The sequence below is a fragment of the Dendropsophus ebraccatus genome, chromosome 2, assembly GCF_027789765.1.
Source record: "Dendropsophus ebraccatus isolate aDenEbr1 chromosome 2, aDenEbr1.pat, whole genome shotgun sequence".
Lineage (NCBI taxonomy): Eukaryota > Metazoa > Chordata > Amphibia > Anura > Hylidae > Dendropsophus > Dendropsophus ebraccatus.
The window spans coordinates 204848924-204870469 of NC_091455.1; the positions used below are offsets into that span (position 1 = coordinate 204848924).

Here is a 21546-nt window from a genome sequence, read left to right on the forward strand (position 1 = left end):
TCCTATCGTTCTTCATGAATGGATGTTCACTGTAGTCCTGTTGGCAGGAATAGACATTCTGACCAGAAGAGCTTACATAGTAGTTGAGGGAGGGTGTGGGCTGATCACATCCAGACCACTTAGGCAGTAGTGGGCGAGCTTTATAACAGCGCACAGTTTTGTTTGTGTGGTTTCTACAGGTAATAATGTTAAATATCAGCAAAAAAATATCAAAAGTTGCACCTTGTAAGGCTGGGTTCACACTATGTTTTTGTAATCTGTTTTTTGCAAAAAAAAAGTTGAAAAAAATTTATGCATTTGTATTCATTGTATTTTATTCCTTTTTACCATTGACTTCCATTGTAAAAAAACAAAAACAAAAAAGGATCATAACAGATCCGTTTTTTTGACGGACACAAGTTAGGGTCAGCTACGTTTCTGTGTACGTTAAAAAAGGATCCTTTTTTTTTTTTTTTATTATTATTATTATGGGAGTAAATAGAAAAATGGATGCACACAAATACATCTTTTTTTTTTTTTTTTTTTTTTCAATCGGCTTTTTGAAGAAAAACGGATTGCAAAAATATAGTGTGAACCTAGCCTTATACAGCAATAAATCCACTGCCCCCTCTGCTCTATAACCAGGTTTGCCATACTGGAGTCTAGAAAAGCTGCGTGGGGGCGGGTTCACACTATGGAATTCTCGCGGACAATGTCCGCAGAATTCCGTCAGCTGTCCGCCCGCACATCTGGGCGCCTTTCCGCCGGCCCCATAGACACCATTCTATGGGCCAGCGTATTCTGCTATATGCTGAAAGAAGTGTCATGTCACTTCTTTTAGCGGATCGCGGAATACGCTGGCCCATAGAATGGTGTCTATGGAGCCGGCGGAAAAGCGCGTGCTCATGCGGGCGGACAGCTAACGGAATTCCGCGGACAGTGTCCGCAAGAATTCCGTAGTGTGAACCCGCCCTAAGACTCTACTTTTATGTCCCTCATATCCTAGAATTAGACAATTTGCCATTTCGGGAGTCCAGGTGCCAAATGCTTAGATGCATCTCCTGACACATCTGTATGAGGAAACACTTAGATTTTTTCATGCAATAATCCTGGAGCATCTTTATTAATTCTGGGGCATCTTTCATTAGGAGTCCTGGACTCCTGCTGTTCCTCCTGGATGTTTAAATGACAACTGGGTGTAACCAGTTTGGGGTCCCCTCCCTACTGCCAGGCACTGTCCAGCCAGCCCCAATATAGTTGGTTTAGGGACACAGCCCTGCTGTTAATGCCCAGTTGTCAGATTTATATATACATTTCCAGGATGAGTATCAGAGCGACAAGGAAGTGCATAGTAATGGGAAAAGATGCCGTACTTTCCTTTTCTTAGAAATCTATAATGCTGTCCCTCATGGAAAGTTATTGTCAAGTGGGTTTACCTGTTGGGGGTGTGTGTCCATAGTCTGGTCCTTCCTCCTGGAAATGTATAACTTTACATCCAGTTGTTACCAGCTTTGGGGGTGGGGGGATCTACAATCTGCTGCTGTGAATGGACAGGATCGGACTGTAGAGCTGTAACGCCTAGGTGTCAATTTATACATTTCCAGGAGAAAGTAACAGCTCAACTCAGAATTATTAAAAAAAAAAAAGTTGCAGAATTATTTCTTGGGATACATAAGTACGTAGAAAGACATGTCAAGAGTAGTGATGTCTTTACTGGCAGCCATATTGGCCGTCACCCAGCTTTCCTAGGTACAGATCATAGGAATGTCTCTGAATGGATTCCTATACTCCTTTACATGCGTGGAAATTAAGGAAAGATATTTGAGTTAAAGGAAGGTCAGAGGTCACTTCTTGATGGCAGGTCTGTGTCCCGTCTCTGACTGATGCAAAAACCCCAAAAACCTCCATTCATAAAAATCCATGTCTTCATTTAGCCCTCCCGCGTCTTTCAGGAGACTCCTCGTTTCCTCCTCATTAGCCCCCTCGTCGAGACGTTGCCTTGGAAACCAGCGAGTGAGAACTGGAAGGAAAGCGTTAAATCGGCAAAAAATAGCAAGCTAAAAATAGAGCGGGGACGAACGGTTGGCAATAGCGTGGAGGGATCTGTGGGGGTTGTTAACCCCTGCAGTGCTGGAAGGGATTATACGTAAAGATGCATTGGTCGTGTTCACCCCCCCTGTTCCTCGGGAGAGATAGAAGGTCAGAAACAAAGGTCGTCGCTGATGGGAGGATTTTCTGCTTCGCCGACTGATAACAGATCGTCCGCCATTATTACTGAGCTTATACCCACTGAGGGATCTATACCAGGGCTTCAGGCCATTATAGATTTTACCACCATCGTAGAGTTTTTCACATGAGGGGTAAAGCCTTTAGGGCAACGAAATTGAAGATTGCCGGCTGCTGCTCTGCTTTCTCAGGGACCTGAATGGCTAACCTATATTAATATAATATCACATTGTAATATATCTGTAGCTCCATCTTTCTGGGTCAATAATTCCAAACAAATGTCGTCTTCACCTCTTGGGGACTACAAGTCCCATCGTGCCCTGACAGCCTGCAGCTGATCCTATTATCTCTTAGGTCTGTGTTCTTTAAACTTGTGGCCCTCTGCCTATTGCAAGCATGATGGGGGTTGTACTTTAGCTGTAGAGCCAGCAATTTGGGAACGCTGACCTAGGCTGTAGTGCAGGGTTTTTCCTCAAATGAACTGTGCTGGAATTGAAACTGCAGTGTGTGTGTGTGTGTGTGTGTGTGTGTGTGTGTGTGTGTGTGTGTGTGTGTGAACGCAACCTTAAAGCAAAGGATCTGCTTCAGGTCTGGGCATGATTGGGAGTTGTAGTCCTGCAATGTTTGTGTTTTTCCCATTGCAGTTCATCCTGTTGGCACCTATAGGCAGGGCTGTGGAGTCGGAGTTGGAGCTAGCTTTGGCTGGAGTTGGAAAAAATGTACCGACTCCCACTCCAGCTTTAAAAAAATCTTAAAAAAATGTAGAATTGAATTTTGATATGAATTTTACAAGTTTTGCTTGTGAATATATGAGCAACATTCTAATAGGACTCTGGCCCTATTACATATGGGTGGTCGGGGAATATATCAGTAATAGGACACTGGCCCTATTCCATAAGGGTGGTCAGGGAAAAGTTGTCGGTCACTATTTGGCAGTTTGTTTCTGAGCTGGAAGAGTCCATTGTGTGGGGGGAGATCTGTGCTGTTCTCCTCCTGGATGCTGGATGATTGTATATGAGCAGCAGTGTAATATGAAGATATCCTGTGTAATATAGAGGAGGAGGAGAAGAGATAAGTAGTGTAACAGTAATCTCTGTCCTCAGCGTGTGTGTTTTTCCTGTGTTCTATGGCTGCAGCAGGCTGTGTGTGTGTGTGTGCACACTATGGCTGCAGCAGGCTGTGTGTGTGTGTGTGTGTGTGTGTGTGTGTGTGTGTGCTATGGCCGCAGCAGGCTGTGTGTGCTATGGCCGCAGCAGGCTGTGTGTGCTATGGCCGCAGCAGGCTGTGTGTGCTATGGCCGCAGCAGGCTGTGTGTGCGTGTGTATGTGTATGCTATTGCGTGCCCCCCAGTGTCCTTCTATATCACTGTGTGACCCCCTCTCTATATCACTGTGTGACCCCCTCTCTATCACTGTGTGCGACCCCCTCTCTATCACTGTGTGCGACCCCCTCTCTATATTACAGGTATCTGGCATTGTTAGCAGGGTTTCTGTGTGTATGGTGAATATTAGTTAGAAACATAGAAGATTGTCAGCAGGAAAAGATCACCTGCTCCATCTAGTCTAGTTGTGAGTAGTTCAGGACATGGAGGCTGGAGACTGGCTGCATCCACTGCACACACAGGAGAAGCTGCTTTATATATAGTATTCCTTTATTCCCTTAGAAGTCGCCCCAGGATCATGTAGGACATTAGGGAGAAGCTGCTGAGCCAGTGTGATAAATAACTCCCCTGGTATCTGACCGGCCATTTATGAAGGAGCAGGAGTCTGAGTCAGGAGTCTGTCCTGATAAAATTCAGGAGTCAGAGCTGGAGTCGGAGCTGCGACTTACCAACTCCACAGCCCTGCCTATAGGTCTATTAATGTTCTGCCCTGTACGTCTAGCAATGTGGCACAAGTTGCGATGGGTCTGTACCCTTCCTGCCCGCAGCAGCCGGACGTGCTGAGAGACGCGTCTTCTGGCGTGTATCTGTGTGTCTGGCTATAGAGCTGCTAATGCAAGGCTACACGTCCCCAAAATAGCAGCTGAAGTAGCCAAAGGAAGGGCCGTCTGTCACTGCGGGGGACCTGCGCTAAGTAGGTCTGTGCGGAGCCCGGGGCCACACATCAGCAATGTTTGCTGTAAAAATAGATTTATGTTGAAATGTCAGATTATAAGATGATATCTGAGCGGAGTGTTACAGAATGGAGACTTTCCAGGCATAAGGAGTCATTGAGGAGGGTTTAGATGACTGAGAGAATCTTATCCCCTCCTTCCCCACCTGTCAGGAACAGACCTGATGATGGTGACAACAACTGTGGGGCCATTCCTGTGCCCAGCAGATCAGTGGGGGTCTGACCTCTGACCCTGAGAATGAAGGGGACTCCATACTGCATCCACTTTAGAAGCTGCACATGAGTGGGTCACAGTGTTATAGTAACATTACAGCCCCTTCATTCACAGGCTCGGCGGGCGTCCGAGCACTAGGGTCATAAGGCAATAATCCCTATAAATAAACCTCACAAAACATACTTTCCCTAGCCACAGTTTTGCTTTTAAGTCCGTTCCTAAAAATGTGAACGGACACCAGACTGGTTGTTAATGAATGTAGTACCTAGCAACCACATATAAAAGCTCAACGGTTCGAGTGTATTCCCAGCAATCAGAGGGTCTGACAGACTCCTAGAAAAGCACAATACTGCTCTCCGTTGCAGATTTTTGGCGGCAGTCTAGTCCTAGATTTTCCTATTTGGACGTTGTCTTGGCTTTTGACTATAGGAATGTGACCCTAAAGGCTGGCTGTTTAGACAATGTATCCCTAGCAACTAGATTGTCACATGTGAATAGGCTACATTTCAGTATCACAATGTCACTCCAAAAAGCAGTAAACTTATTGAGACAAAGTTTTTTTTGGGCTGAAACAGGAAAGTTTAGTTGTTCCCGGGGTTTATGAATGTGATGGTCGGAGCTATGAGTGGACACATTTCTGGGTGAACATGAAAGGGGTCATCAGAATGACCAAAACATAAAGGGGTTATCCTGATCCTGACAGCGAAGGTCCCTTGTCCCAGAGTGAATGTGCGTGTTTGACGCCACTATGAGACTTGTGAACATCGCAGGACACTGAACTCTTTCATGTCCGAAACTCCCATAGACTGTGAATTGAGTGGAAGTCAAGCATACATGTTTGGGTACCATGGGGTCTCCGTTCTCTTGATCAGTGGGGGTCCAAGCAATCAGACTCTCACCAATTAAGTCATTCTTGGAGTAACTTTCAATATTGTCCTCGTCTCTTACGGTTCGTATGCACTCCTATTTGTAGATTTGTAACATGTTCTTATTCTCCAGCTTGTTACAATGCTCAGTCTTGGCGGATGAGTTAAGGAGCAGCTTTAGCAGGTACTGAGCACATAACAATGGCTCTGGTGGGCTTTCTATCTTCCTGTAGCAGGCCGTGCTGTCAGCTCGGAGAAGGGGGGGGGACCCTGTAGGTGGAGATTAATGCTTCTCTACCGTGAACACAGAAGCAGATGTGATGTCACCGCGCGGGGCAGGCTCACTCTCTGCATGTTAGTCTCTCTCAGAAGCCAGGGCAAGCCAAACGAGAAAACAATGTCCTTCTCCAACCAGCAGCCCGCCGCTCTCAGCGAGTACAGCCAGCTGTGCAATGCCAGGAACCCCGACAGCATCCCGGCCACCGATTACCCCAAAGCCGAGTATGAATGGCAGAGGACGGAGGGGAAACTGAACGAGATCGGATTGAATGTGAACACCGGAGGGCAAATTAAAGATGGACTCGTAAAAAGCGCTGGCTTCACGGATGAGGACAAGCTGTGCTTCTTTGAGACAAAACTAGACAAAAGCCTTCAGCTGGGAACCAAGGAAAAGGTGGAAGGTGAAGGGCAAACCAAAAGTAACCAGATCCTGTCCAATACCGACCAACTCTCCTTTCTAGGAGATCCGTTTTCCTGCTCCAAGCCTGCCGAGGTCGTCCTGCCAGCCGATGGATCACATAGGATCTACGATGGTTTTGATCCGATCACCGACCAGGAAAAAGCTGCAACAAGGATCGGCTTGTTTTCTGCCAGTGAGAAGGAACAGCAGATCTTTGGACGAGCCGAGCCGGAGATGTTTTTCCAGAACCACGAGACAAAGGTTTGGAATTCCAATTTTAACCCCATCCTGACCGAGAAGTATTCTTCTGACAATCATTTAAAGAATGGGTGCACCGTCCAGATGACCCGCGGGCATGCCGAGCCTCCGAAGACAATGGTGGAGCTGGCACAGGATGACTTCAAGCCTATCCCTGCCAATCACTTCAGTGACCTAGATGAGGACGGGTACATTATGGACACAGATGATCGGCTTGACAGTCTGGATGATTGTCCACTACTAGACAGAGCGTCCTCTCAGAGGAAGGCTATCAGGCGCGCCATGTCAGAGTGCTCACATTTGGCCGTTCCACAGACCGTCAACGTTGCTGATAAGTATCCCGATACTTCAGGAGGAAATGAGAACCATGATCTTCTGTCACCCTCTGGTGGCTTGAACCAGACCGCTCTGGCCAAGAAACAAGCGAATTCTATGAAAAGATCCATGACCGTGGCCGAAGAGCAGAGTACGGGCTACGACTTCAGCACCAGGCAGGAGATTGCCGGCTTCTCCTCCTCCCTTGTGAAGGGGCAAGTTGCCATCAAGGAAGGGCCGTCTTTTACCAGTCAGGACCTTCTGTCCTTGGCCACGCCATTGACAATGCTGGATGACATCCCGGAAGCTGGCACTGGGAGCAAGAGTGAAACAAAGCAAAAGGAACCTCCTGTCGGTTCTCTCGCTTCTTCCAACTCCTCTGAGAATAAGAAATCTGAGCAGGAGACCATGAGACTGAAGACTCTGGAGGAGACCTCCTGTGTCACTGATCCCGGCCTATCCAAAGTCTCCCCATTGTCCCCTAAAGAGCCGGACATCCAGAAGGGTGAGTAGTGTATTCTGACATCATCGGATACTAATCCAGGGATCAAGTAAAAATAAAACCTCAGGTGTATCTTGCATGTATCTGTGCATGGGAAAGCTGGGTGACGACAAATACCACCGGCACCCAACTTTTCCAGGTGTCTGAATGGCCAATGCATGTTTTGTTATTCACTAGTCTGGGAAACCTGGTGACAACCTTTTGTTGCTTTTGTAATGGCAGCCGTTATGGATGCCACCCATCTTTCTTACAAAAAAGGAGGAATGGCTGAACATACTTTTGCTCTAACTCCCTGAAATAAATGACTATCACGTTGGGCTTCAGGGATAGCGACGGATATGTGGAATTGGCGAGATGCCGATGTGTATGGTTCAGGGGTTGTGCGGCACTGTACCAGATAAAATGAGGTGTGGGAGTAAATACAGTGTATATATGTGCTGACAGAGCTGTCACCACAATGTGCTATATTAGTGATCAACGCTCCTGGGGGGAAACTGCATAGCATTGGAGTTTTGCTGTGATATGACATTGCTTAGTCAGGGGCAAAGGTGGCAGTGCCAGTGGCCCGACTGATCTTGCATGTTGTGGAAACAATTATTCAGCTCTGCTACATCTGTCTATACTTAATGATCTCTCTATAAATACATGTCAGGCTGTGAAGGATCATACTTCTGTGTACAGTCATCCTACCAAGGCCCCTATTATGTCTGTAAGGAAGGATCGGAAATGCAGGAAACCAGTGTAAATCTCTCTGTGGCTCTTTTACCCAGGCGACTGATTGGGAACGAGAGTTTCTCGGAACGTTTTTTTTTTTTTTGGGGGCGATAATCAGTCTTAAGTTATTTGGCACAAAACCTCCGCCAACCAGCTGGAAGTTGCCATTGGCCGCCTGTTCTCTCTGCAGTGGCCCCTACAGGGAGATTGTAGAATTACATATGGCTCTATGCTATAGATCAGTGTCCCTTCCCTGAGCAGAAAATCTACCTAGTCGAACAGGTTGCCCATCACTGCTTCCATACGTGCCCTTCAGTAGCTGCTGATCGCACAGGGTGGAGATCCACACAGATCAGTGCAAAAAAGTGATCTTTATACACATATCGGCTGCATTTTCATGAAACAAGAACAGGTGGGAAGTAACCCGAATATTGTAATGGCGACCAGTTTAGGTAAATTGGGTGCTGGAAGAAGAGTACAACTCGGGGCAGTGACCGCAGGCAGGGAAGCTACTAAAGGATCTGCCTCGGGCAAGAACACCGCCAGGGCCGCCGCGTTGGTCAAGGATGTATAATAAAGCAGGTTAAAGTGGGAGCTAGGTATATTGTGCTTGCAGATATTGCTTCAGGCAGGGGGTGGATCAGGGGACATGTGATCCCTGTACAGGGACAGCAGGATGAACAGTAATCCCCCTCCTGTCCCTGTATGGCTTCAGATGACCCAATGAAGGGTAACATGGGTCCTGCAACATGGGGACACAGAATTGGTAAATGAAGTTGTTCTGTAGCCTACATTCACACCAACAACAACAAAGGGGGCATACAAATGAGAGTGAACGCAACAACCATTCACTACAGTACAAAACTGTATATAATCCCAATTATCTCCCCCCCCCCCCCCCCCAACGTGTTTCCCCTAACAAAGTGGGCTCATCAGGGGAAAAAGTGGAAAATAACAGAGCAGCAGACAAGTTCTAATACCTCAGAATACCAGATGCAGTGATGCAGTTATTTACTTTTTATTTAAAACTTAGAAAAATGTAGCTACTTAAACATTATGGGGGAGATTTTTCAAAGGGTGTAAAATTTAGACGGGTGCAAACTGCCCACAGCAGCCAATCACAGCTCCTCTTTCCTTTCACTAGAGCTGAAAGCTGAGCTGTGATTGGCTGCTGTGGGCAGTTTGCATCAGTCTAAATTTTACACCCTTTGAAAAATCTCCCCCTTAATGTTTAAGTAGCTAAAATTTTCCAAGTTTTAAATAAAAAGTAAATAACTGCATGTACATGAAACAGTTCCTGTAGAAAAAATAGGTCGCTATAAATATTAGGAATTCTTTTTTTTTTAATGGACTTAAAGGAGAACTCCAGCAACATTTTTTTTCTTTCAAATTCGCTGGTGCCAGAAAGTTCTATAGATTTGTAATTTACTTCTTTTAAAAAAAATCTCAAGTCTTCCAGTACTTATCAGCTGCTGTATGTCCTCCAGGAAGTGGTGTATTCTCTCCAGTTTGACACAGTGCTCTCTGCTGCCACCTCTGTCCATGTCGGGAACTGTCCAGAGCAGGAGAGGTTTTCTATGGGGATTTGCTGCTGCTCTGGACAGTTCCTGACATGGACAGAGGTAGCAGCAGAGAGCACTGTGTCAGACTGGAGAGAATACACCTCTTCCAGTACTTATCAGCTGCTGTATGTCCAGAAGGAAGACTGCAGGTTTTTAAATAGAAGTAATTTACAAATCTATATAACTTTTTGACACCAACTGATTTGAAATAAAACATGTATGCAGGAGTGCACCCCTTTAATTCCAAATGTTTCAAAAACGTGGAAGGATTTTGCTTGGGTGGGACGCAGAAGGCACGCCTCGTTCCGGCTCTCTCAGAATATTGAGAAATGTAAATGTTCTCTGATAAATCCCCTTTATTCGCCATGAAATGATTTGAGGGTAGAATTTATTTTTGGTTCCCATCTGTCGGAGAGATTAGAGCAGATTACGGAGACTCCTCTATAATCTGGTGGAAACGTGAAGAATTCACATGATGGGAAAACGCTTCGGAGAGGTTTTTTCTTTTTTTTTTTTTTTACTTATTCGCTTGAAATGTTTTTCGTTTTAAGCACATTGAGCCGAAGCCTTGGGCGCTAATTATTGCTTCGCTCCTTATATACATAATCCTCTGGATCGGGGGCCCTGCTGGCACGGCGCTGATACCATGCGGGACGTCTCCACCAACCGTCATGGTCTGACGGCTGAACTGATGTTTGATCAGCGTTCCGTAACCTGCGGCCCTCCAGCTGTTTCTAAACTACAACTCCCATCATGCCCTGACAGCCTTGGCTGTCAGAGCATGATGGGAGTTGTAGTTTTGCAACACCTGGGGAAGTGGGAGAGCCGAACCTTTTAGAGCGCCTTATTTGAGGACATGGATCATTTAGGGACAGCCATTACTGAAGTGGCCGCAGCCTCAATCCGGATTAAACCGCTGCCGGGGATTGGTAGGAAAAGACGAATAAAAGGTTCATGATTTTGCTTTTTAGCCTCTTATATAAATTGCAGATTTAGTGGCACGAAGCGCGCAGATGCTCAGGGCGTGTCCACATCACATGGCGTATGAGAGGAAAACGGGAAACTTTTTCTTTACAGGATGTAACTCTGGATCAGTACAGGATCAGTAATGTATGTACACAGTGACCTCCCCAGCAGAATAGTGAGTGCAGCTCCATAGTATAATACAGGATGTAACTCAGGATCAGTAATGTATGTACACAGTGACCCCACCAGCAGAATAGTGAGTGCAGCTCCATAGTATAATACAGGATGTAACTCAGGATCAGTAATGTATGTACACAGTGACCCCACCAGCAGAATAGTGAGTGCAGCTCCATAGTATAATACAGGATGTAACTCAGGATCAGTAATGTATGTACACAGTGACCTCCCCAGCAGAATAGTGAGTGCAGCTCCATAGTATAATACAGGATGTAACTCAGGATCAGTAATGTAAGTACACAGTGACCTCACCAGCAGAATAGTGAGTGCAGCTCCATAGTATAATACAGGATGTAACTCAGGATCAGGACAGGATCAGTAATGTAATGTATGTACATAGTCACCCCACCAGCAGAATAGTGAGTGCAGCTCTGGAGTATAATACAGAATGTAACTCCGGATCATCTACATTTACATGTGTGCCTGATATCAGGTGTGTTATGGTAGATGTTAGTTGCCCTCCATACTGATTACCCCTGACATGTTGTTGTGTTGTGGATGTGAGGCAGTACCCGTCTCTATGACTTGCTGCCATATGTGTAGCATGCACGGTCTGTACCTCGCTGCCTCTCACCTTGCAGATCTCCAGTGGAGGTGGTGACGCTTTACTGCCCTGAGCTGTGAAGGGGAATGGATTGTATGTGACAGTCCGGAGCTCACCGTGTGCATCTCTGCAAACACTCAGGGAATGGGCTCAGTGCTGGATGCTTCTACTTGTTGTGGTGCAGACGCAGCAGGGAGTCTTTATATAAGAGACTCCATTATATAACAGTTTCTATTATAAAGGAAATATGGCACTGGTGTGTGTTCGTGTATAGAAAGTTACTGAGAAGTTTGGGCTGCGGATGGGGGGGGGGGGAAGCGGGATGCTGCTCAGTTGACCTCAAACGTGATGATTATTATGGACTCTCTTTTCCTGTAAATTTTGGTTAGAGAATGAAGCTGCTATAGTAAGGCTTTAGCTGCATCGCTCTCAGTACAGACTCCATTCAATGCTTCCTATTCTCTACAGGCACAATATGTGTGGGTTACGATCTGTCACTTATTACTGATCCTGTGCTGTGTGATGTGTTACTTATTACTGATCCTGTGCTGTGTGATGTGTGTCACTTAGTACTGATCCTGTGCTGTGTGATGTGTGTTACTTATTACAGATCCTGTGCTGTGTGATGTGTGTTACTTATTACTGATCCTGTGCTGTGTGATGATCTGTCACTTATTACTGATCCTGTGCTGTGTGATGTGTTACTTATTACTGATCCTGTGCTGTGTGATGATCTGTCACTTATTACTGATCCTGTGCTGTGTGATCTGTTACTTATTACTGGTCCTGTGCTGTGTGATCTGTTACTTATTACTGATCCTGTGCTGTGTGATGTGTGTTACTTATTACTGATCCTGTGCTGTGTGTCATCTCACTGCTGTCTCCTGCATGTTCTGGAAGGCTGTCTGCATCACTGGTATCCACAGGTTAATAGAGAAGAGGTCACGGTGAAGAGTATGTCCACTGCAGAGCCATAGGGGGTCACTCAGAATCAGTACAGGATCAGTAATGTATGTATACAGTGACTCAACCAGCAGAATAGTGAGTGCAGCTCTGGAGTATAACATAGGATGTAACTTAGGATCAGTAGTGTATGTACACAGTGACTCCACCAGCAGAATAGTGAGTGCAGCTCTGGGGTATAATACAGTATGTAACTCAGGATCAGTAAGGTCACACATTCTCCATTATCCTTACAGGCATACAGTCTTTTCTGGTTCTCAATGCGTTTGTTTTCATCTTCCAGGTAAAGCTGAAGCAGTCGCATCCCCACAAGATGTTACAGCAGGAGGTGACATTACTGCTCCACCGACCAAGGAGCTTCCTGCAAGTCCTGAGAAGAAGGTGAAGGTACGTTGTAATTTTTCTGGCTTCCTGTTTAATCTGTTTCTTGGTTTCTGTCCATTTGGCGACCAATAAAGTTTCTGCACATCTAGATCAGTTGATCATATAGTGCGGTAGGGGATTACAGGTAGTCAAAGCCAAATCTTAACCTTCAAGTAGCTGACATATAGATTTCCTATAACACAGTAATCCGCAGCTTTTTTTATGTTGTGTGTTTTTGTTCCTATCCCAATACAAAGGCTTCAACAGCAGCGACCCCATCCAAATCTGCTGCAACCCCCAAGAGCAAACCTCTGGCGGCCCCCAGCCCCAGGAAGCCTCTCTCTGCAACACCTGCTCAGCCTAAGAAGCCCAGCACCCCCACTCCAGCCACCCTCAATAATACCACCACTCCAAAGCGCCCCCTGGGGAGCGCAGCGAAAACCACAACACCTAAAGACACAAAAGAGGCTAAACCCAAGGTAAGTGGTGAACCTGGAGAGAGTTTTGCAGGTCTTTGGTAAGAGCATGATGGGAGTTGTAGTTTTTGCAACATGCGAAGAACCAGATTGGGGAAACAGTGCCATAAAGTCATAGTTAGAGGTGTAGTTTTTAACAAATGGAGCACTAGAGATTGGAGGGATTAGTCATTTCCTTTCACGCCATCGCTCAGTGCCCCTATGATAGGTAGCGGGTAACACGTCATTCTCCGCACAGGTTCCCTATATTTGCCCTGGATGCCACGTGCCCAGTTGGTTCTTCTATATTTAGTCCCTGCATTGTGGCATCTCTGCAGGAGAACCTCTTATTTCCTATAGAAAATCCTCCCCCTGCTTTATCCAGAATCTGAGTCCGGCTGCTCGTAGAGCTGCTGCATCCATCTGCCATTACTAATGTGACAATGGCCTCCATATCGGAGCGCTCCAGTTATTTACCCTTCACACCGTCCTTTACATCAGCATTCAGGTCACTGCATGGGGGATCAATAGCAGCGGGAATGGATTCTGCGTATTGGATGATGGTGGGCTTCTGTGCGGAGCTATTAATCCTGTAGGTGTGTGAGTACAGCTGTCCGCAGCACGGTACCCCCCCCCCCACCCCCAATCCTTTGCTTCCATATGCAGCCCTGTAAAGGTTTTATTCAGGCAAAAACTTTTTTTTTTTTTTTTCCCCTGCAGTAACAGCACCACCCTTCTCCCTAGGATGTGTGTTGTATTACAGTTTATCTCCATTTACTTTAATGGAACTGAGTTTTAACATCCCAACCACACTGAGGACAGGTGTGGTAGAGAGCAGACAGGTTTGTCTAAGCCTGGACAACCCCTTTAAACTTGGTTTGTCTGTCGACAGTTTGGTTCACCCCTTATTAAACCAATATGGTTGCTGCATGTTAAAGGGTCATGAACTGCATCCTTGTCCTGTATTATCTGTTGGAACTCTATAGCCTTGTTTTTCTGTAATTTTTGTTATTTTTTTCTTTGACTAACAGAGCCCAGTGAAGACCCCAGACAGGAAACCCCTGACCTCTGTGACCACCCCTCGCTCTGCTGTGAAGGCCAGCCCAGCAGCAACTAAACTCGGCACTTCCGCAGCTGCGAATACTACAGGAACCTCTGCTCCCAAACCCAACCTCACCCCCAAACGACCAACTAGTGAGTCGCCGTTGTAAATCCTACAAAGCAATCTTCACTGGGATTATGACATGGGGGATATAAATGGGGATAATACCTGCGAGAGAAGGACTTGGGGTTTACTGAGATAAAGTGCTCACTGCCAGGTTGGAGCTGCAAAATGATTTCTGGAAAACTTGTGATCTTAAATCCTTTAACCCCTTCGATACGGAGAATAACTTTTAGGCTCCAAACGGGAAAGTATATTGGGGGTCTGCAGTGGGTTTAATGCTGACTGTACTGATGACTATGCAGGGTGATATGATTGTGCAAACCAGGAGGCATGATGGTAAGACTGCTCCATCCATCAGTACAGGGAAGGGTTCTTTACAGTAAGAGTAGTCAACAAAAAAGAAAATGCAATTAGTAAGAACCCAGATGTTGAATGACCTGGGACAGTCCAGTTAGCTCTAGAACTCTTGGGGGAGAGTAGACTTGCAAAGGGTTATTTACCTGAACATGCAGACTCTCTGGACAGACCCCTCGACTGTGATATATCTAATGTGTTCATGAGATGATCATCATAAATGGAGCTAGACTTGTGGTGGAGCCCCCCTATATTATATTCAGATTTATTGCGGATGTATCTGACACTATTCCATATAAGATAATGGGGCTTGCAGTGAATTGTGCAGATGTTGTGCAGATCAGCCGCATGCCTGGCAGTACTTTCTACAGCAATAAGTGTACCGTAATGTAACTGCAGCCATGCCTGGAATTATCTTCTGTTGCAGCTTTAAAGAACGACGTGAAGGCGGCAGAAGCGAAGAAGACAAATTCAGCAAAGTCACCTTCTGGTAAGTGGTCCAGACTGCGGGGAGTACGCTAGATATATGCAATGTTCAGCACAGGTAGGTATAGATGGGCCACTGCTTAGATCACACAAGAAAGGTATACACTGACCTATCCTTAGTAGACCAGGAAGAGTCTATAGCTGCACTGCCTACAGATCAGATGTGTAATGGACACCTAACCAGACCTGATGCAAGGACCATATGTATCCAAAGACAATCCAAGGCAGCACTCAATATCACAACCCAAAAAAAGAAGCTGGCGTGTACCGAAATGTCTCGCACGTATCAATATTGGGTCTTTTGGGATTTTGATATTGAATGCTGCCTTGAACTATCCTTAAGAGAGAGAATCCATTTTATTTTATTGATGTTAAGCTGCAGTACCAGGCACAGCCAGAACTATATGAGGTATAAATAGTTATCCGGTCTTTAAAACAAATTTGTATCGACACCGGTTGTAAGCTTTTCTCAGTCTATGGTCCTGGTCCTGGACTTCCCTTGTTTCCTGGTGCAGTTATTAGGGTAAAAAAATGTTTAATTCTTGCGGCGCCGTGTCAGATAGGTAGGGCCTAGAGCATCTGTGCAGCACCTCTATCCCTACCTTTATTCTTGGTCGACACGTTTCTGGGCTGCATAGTCACCGTTGGCAGGCTTAGTGCAAGGATGCTCTAGGCCCCGCCCATTTGACACAGCACTGCCAGAATAAAAGTTGTGTTTGTGAATACCAGTACCAGTAGACAATGGAAGGCGAGGACCAGGCATGGATTGAGAAAAGCTAATGAACGATACCAGGGTTTTGAGGCAGTGTCTGGTGATACTGCCTTAAGAGCAGTGTGCCAGGCACTGTTGACAGACTATCAAATTCTGGTAATAACGTACCCCATAGTAACACAAAGCAGACACCTCCTCCAGCTTGCGCCATTCATGGGCTTTAGAAAATCATCCTGATCTTTATCCTTTTTATTACTGCAGATTTAAGTCGTCCCAAATCTGTTCCATCCGACCCAACAAAGAGCAATGGAGCCGCTCCCACCTGTCCCGCCCCGGCTCCCAGCCGCCCCAAGACCACCAAACCAGCTGCATCCAAACCTCTTACTGGTCCCAGCACTTCCGCAGATGCCAAGAAACAGCCTGCCGCCCGTCCGGCTCCACTAAGCAGGACAAGCACAGCCCCTGCCAGTAAGCCTTCCACTGCACCGGCTGCCAGCAAACCGTCCGCGGCCCCCAAACAGCCTCGTCCATCGACAGCTCCAGACCTGAAGAACGTGCGCTCCAAGATCGGATCCACAGACAACCTGAAGCATCAGCCTGGAGGAGGGAAGGTGAGCAGCAGGGACGTTGTCCTGTCTGTGCTCTTACATTGTACATTGTGCCTCTCCCTCTCATGTCACCTGTCATGGCTGCAGAATTGGTTGTTGTGCAGTTTTTGTACTGATACCAAGTTCTTGGCTGGTCAGGACAGGATCAGAACCATCTGGAGGAGTCGTCCTCACTCATTGAAGGAAGATTGTAGTATTCAACATGGGTTTAGGCTACAGCTAACCAGTTAGATATATGGTGCACAGTGCTGAGTGTTGGCGAGTACACTGACATGATTATGTTTTTCTGCAGTCGGTTTACTTGGAATTGTGATTCTGTTCTAGTCCAATTTGTCAGACACAGAGCATCGCCTTATAGTGTATATGTACTACAAGTGGACTTTATGATACTCCAGAGAATAGTGAGTGCAGCTCTGGAGTATCATACAGGATGTAACTCAGGATCAGTACAGGACAAGTAATGTATGTACACAGTGACCCCACCAGCAGAATAGTGAGCGCAGCTCTGGAGTATAATACAGGATGTAACTGAGGATAAGTAATGTAATCCATTATTTGTCCAGATCTTCTATTTGGATAGGAGGGTTTGGTGTAGTGCTGTCTGTGGTTGGATTATATACAGGGTTGATCTTGTCGTCTCCGGGTTCCTGCTCTGCAGCAGAATAGACCTGGACCAGACAGAACTACACATGTGAACTGTCAGCTCTCATTGTCTGTAATGGAAACCACTAGTGGCTAGAAGACAGATGTGACTTATCGATTCTTAATGCTGACTTGTAAACCATATTACATTTCCCCCCCCAGCAGGCAAAAGTAGAGAAAAAACCTGTGCCCGCCAGCACAGCCCGAAAACCTGTCCCCGCCCCAGCTGCCACTAAAACAGCCAGCACTAAGCCGGCAGACCCTAAAGAGACCGTGCAAAAGCAAAGCAATGGGAAAGTGAGTGTCAGCGAGCCGCTCTGGGCTCGTCCCCTCCTCCTCCTCCTCCTCCTTCTCGTCACTTCTATCTTAACCTTAGTGACCTGTCACTTTCTTCCCTTCCTCACTCCTGTAACCTGTTGTGTATCTGCCTTACTCCTCCTATAATACTATGAACTTACTAGTGTGCGAACGTACGGAGCGACGGGTAAGTATCGCGCACGTGATCACCAGGACTCGAAGCGTGCGGCAGATTTTATTTCCTGATTAGGAGGGGCTGCTCCCTCCATTGTAGGATAGCAGGCCGTTTATAAGCTGCACCATACAAGGGACCCTCCCTTGCAGCATCTCCTCATATGTTTGCACAGGGTCATTCTATATGACCCATTTGTCCATCGGTCCACAGATAGATGGTTGGTACTTGCGTATACTAATATGGGGGAAGAACGCAGGGAGAAATGACACTGGGTTTGCAGCATTCCATGTTACAGGGTTCCCTGTGACTCTGCTCCCTCTGGAGGCTATAGGTTGTATTGCAGGCAGGTCTGCTCTGTAGCTGCGCTCACCCCCTTGCTTCATGTTTTCCCTCCCCACCGTCATCCACGTAACACTGTCCTGTTCCTTGTGTCGTGTCACTTTGCTAACCGTGCCTCTCCACTTCTGTGTCCCGTTTTATTTTTTTTTTATTTTTCTCCCCATCCTGTCACGCTCCAGGTCCAGATAGTCTCCAAAAAAGTCAACTACAGCCATGTTCAGTCCAAGTGTGGCTCCAAGGACAATATTAAGCATGTCCCGGGTGGTGGGAATGTAAGTATGGCTGCCGGGCACTGTGGCGCTTCAATGTGGGCCTTTAATCTCCATTGTGTCTATTACATGTTTACTTCTGCTCCATGAACTAACTGCGTCTGTGTTGGTGGGGTAGAGGGGGCGCCGTACTCTGGTCGATTTTCAGTGCTGAGGGTAGTGCAGAGACTTCGAATGTAGGTAGTGTCATGGCACCCTGCAAATTCCCAATAACTGTATCCGCCTATAATGGGGTCTCACCATTCCAAGTTGCACCAAAGTTCCGCTGCACCTCCGTCACTGTTACCCGGGATGATTATTCACCAGACGGGATTCTCTTTAGCAGAACATAAATCGGCAAACATTCTGGCCAGGTCGTGGCTCTAGGGACCGGAACATAGAGTCCTAGTGATCTGTGATCATGTCACCATGTTGCACTGTAAGCTGCCTTAAAGGGGTACTCTGGCAATTTTTTTCCCTTCTTTCTTTCAAATCATCTGAAAGTTATATAGATTTTTTTTTTTTTTAATTATATCTATTTAAAATTTGAAGTCTTCCAGTACTGTTCAGCTTCTGTATGTCCTGCAGGAAATGGTGTAGTCTTTCCAGTCTGACACAGTGCTCTTTGTTGCCACCTCTTTTCATGGCAGGAACTTTCCAGAGTAATAGAGGTTTTCTATGGGGATTTGCTTCTGCTCTGGACAAGTCAGGACATGGACAGAGGTGGCAGCAGAGAGCACTGTGTCAGAGTAGAAGGAATACACCACTTCCTGCAGGACACACAGCAGCTGATAAGTACTGGAAAACAATTTCCCTCATTCTTTGTAAGATACTTTGTGTTCAGCACCTCTGCCAGTGTTTTTCAGGCTATTGCAAAACTACAACTCCTATCATGCTGGAAACTGTAGCTTTGCAGTAGCTGGAGTGACAGGTCAGGGAACACTGCTGGATATCGGCATCTCTTAGACCGTGTTCTTTCATACATGTGTCTGACACACAGCACCCCGCCACGGCTTTAGCTGCATGTGTTTGCTTTAATGTAGGAACGGATCAGTAGCTTCTCTACTCGAGTAATTGGTTGTCGTGACGGCTGTGGGCGGCCTCAGGCTGTCGGTCAGCTGGCACATATGGCAGCTTTGTGCTAACTCTTTTTTGCCCAGTACTGCTTCATATTTCCTATTAGTCTGTCAGATTAGAGTGTAACACAGAACTCATGGCGGTCGGTTTGTTGGGTTGTGTTCACATCTACATCACCCAAAGAGCGACGAGACCTGACGGACCCCATTGTATGGTATGGGGAAGTCACATGACTGATCTGAGCAGAGCTTTAGCTGTCTTCATTACTAAGCATAGGTGATCGGGTTGCTCCAGCTCCCTGGTTGGATACATAACACAGATGTAGCAGAGCTGAGTCAGTGCTGCACAGTCTACAATAGAACAACGTGCAGATATTCAGTGAATTTGGTTTGGTTCCCGTTATAAGAACATGGCATGGGTATGAGCAGCGGGACCGTCGTAATTCCGTTACCTTACTCCAGTCACATACATGCGGCCTGCAGGAAGTTGGCTCCTTCACCCCCTGCTGCTTTATTGTCTAGCCATTGAGCTGTGTGGGGAGATGTCTTTCCCACAATGCAATGCGGTATAGTATTATAAGGGTTCATTCAGGATTTTAAGAACATGTCTGCCGTCACGTGACCTCTGGTAATGAATCGGCGGCCCGAGCTGTGTTTCCTGCAAGTAACGTTATATGTGGCGGTGATGCCGGGTGCTTGCAGGGTTAATTCGTTTTCTCTTTGCTGATATTAGGGCAGATTGATTGATTTTTTTATTTTTTTTTCTTCTTCTTTGTGCATGAGAACCAAACGTGCGTGTTGGCAGCTCTCATCTGTTCGGCACAGCAGATGGCGGCCGCGGCCTTCAGCGCTCAGGGTCTGTCGCTTTTTCAGAGGCCAAATTAGGCAACCGAGGGAGTGCACTAAAATACCCCCTGCCTGCACATACAGGGGCCGGACCCCCCGGATACACCGCACATTACCTCAGTGCAGAGATGTTATTTCTTAGTTTTCCTTTTCTATTTCTTTCTTTCTGCACTCTTCTCCTCCTTCTGTCCTGAATCGCCTCCCACCCTCCAGAACAAACTAAATGACCTATTATCCACAGGTAACAAATGCCACCAAAGCATCCATAGGCAGCAGCCGGCCGCCAGCATCCACCAGCCACAAACCAGTGAGTAACGTGCGGCCAGCACCTCGGAGGTTACATCCTCAGCACCCATCTCTGCTGTTCACAACCTAAAGCTTTTAAGTGTTAAGATCACACCTTAGGGCTTTAAGTGGACTGCGATGGTGGTCCCGGGACCCAGAGTGGGGAGTAAATAGTCGCCTGGTAAACAGTTGTCCGTTTTAGCTGGTAAGATGTGTCCGTTTTAGCTGGTAAGATGTCAGTTCAAGGGTGGGTTCACACTAAAGAATCCGAGCGGATAACCCGCCATGGTTTCGTCGCTCACGTCCATATGCATTTCCACCTATGCCATAGACTCTGTTGTATTGTCGGGTGGATTCCTCTGTCCTCCGAAAGAATTGACATGGAATGGATTCTGTAGTGTAAACCCACCCTTAGCTGGTAAGATGTCATTTTTAGCTGGTAAGATATGTCAGTGATGATCTCTGACGTTCAGTCTGCACTTGGCAGCTATTATTTACCACCAGGGCTTTCTTCCCTGATATATCAGTGCTCCCACTCCCATAGAAGCCATACATCACTGTTCCTTAACCTGTTGCTAAACTATAACTCTAGGCATACCTTGACTGTCCACCCTTTGGCTCTTTAGCTGTGAGGCGACAGTGCTTGATGGGAGTTGTAGTTTTGCAAAAGGTTGGAGAATGCTATACAGAGTACAATGTATGGCTGATGTCTGGGGCTACAGACAAGTGCAATTGTTTTAGGTCTCAGAAGCCGACGCATTGCACTTACAGCTAAAGGTGACCCTGTACTAAGGTTTTGGGGTACAGTGGGGGTGCACCGATGTCTACCAGGCAATATGTCAGATCCTGCACGTGTTTGGGGCAAGGTGGTGGTGTGTTCTGCTACAGGTGGTGGGCACAGTCTATTACCTGAGGGTGTAGGGTGCATAGGAAAGTGACTCCTGATATCTGTTCAGTCTTAGGGTGGTGGCCGCATCCCCTCACTTACAGGGTCTTCCCTCGGATACATTGCTTGCTGTCAGTGAATAGAAGTATTCTTTACAGACTCCTTACAGAACTTTGCCCACACTAATTCATTGTAACAAACCCTCAGCTGTGTATGTTAGTACAGGTGGCAGGTTTTGGCTGTCTATAAGATACCAGTCACTGACAGCAAGCAGAGGTATTGGTGAGCATCTTACATGGATATTCACAGATTGCAGAACTTCTCATCATACGTTGGTAAAACGAAAATGACAGAAAATCTAGGTGGTGACCCCTGAGGGTCCGGCTGCATACGGCAGGTCCATCCACGGCTCTGATTTATAGTCCATCGGGGGAGCAGATATTTGGGCGGTTCCTTCGTTTTGATTTGCT

At 46.5% G+C, this 21546-nt stretch overlaps 1 protein-coding gene across 7 annotated transcripts in view; it reads left to right on the plus strand.

The window, feature by feature from the left end:
* LOC138783921 (microtubule-associated protein futsch-like) overlaps nt 1-21546 on the plus strand; it is an 88833-nt gene that overhangs the window by 61611 nt on the left and 5676 nt on the right. For 3 of the 7 annotated variants that reach the window (XM_069959243.1, XM_069959246.1, XM_069959244.1), the window contains exons 11-18: nt 12423-12526; nt 12760-12981; nt 13989-14151; nt 14904-14966; nt 15936-16285; nt 17087-17221; nt 17915-18007; nt 20147-20212. In XM_069959243.1, coding sequence (XP_069815344.1) covers nt 12423-12526; nt 12760-12981; nt 13989-14151; nt 14904-14966; nt 15936-16285; nt 17087-17221; nt 17915-18007; nt 20147-20212 — 1196 coding nt within the window. The remainder of the gene's footprint in view (nt 1-12422; nt 12527-12759; nt 12982-13988; nt 14152-14903; nt 14967-15935; nt 16286-17086; nt 17222-17914; nt 18008-20146; nt 20213-21546) is intronic. The other 4 variants (XM_069959245.1, XM_069959247.1, XM_069959248.1 and 1 more) reach the window with 4 other exon arrangements.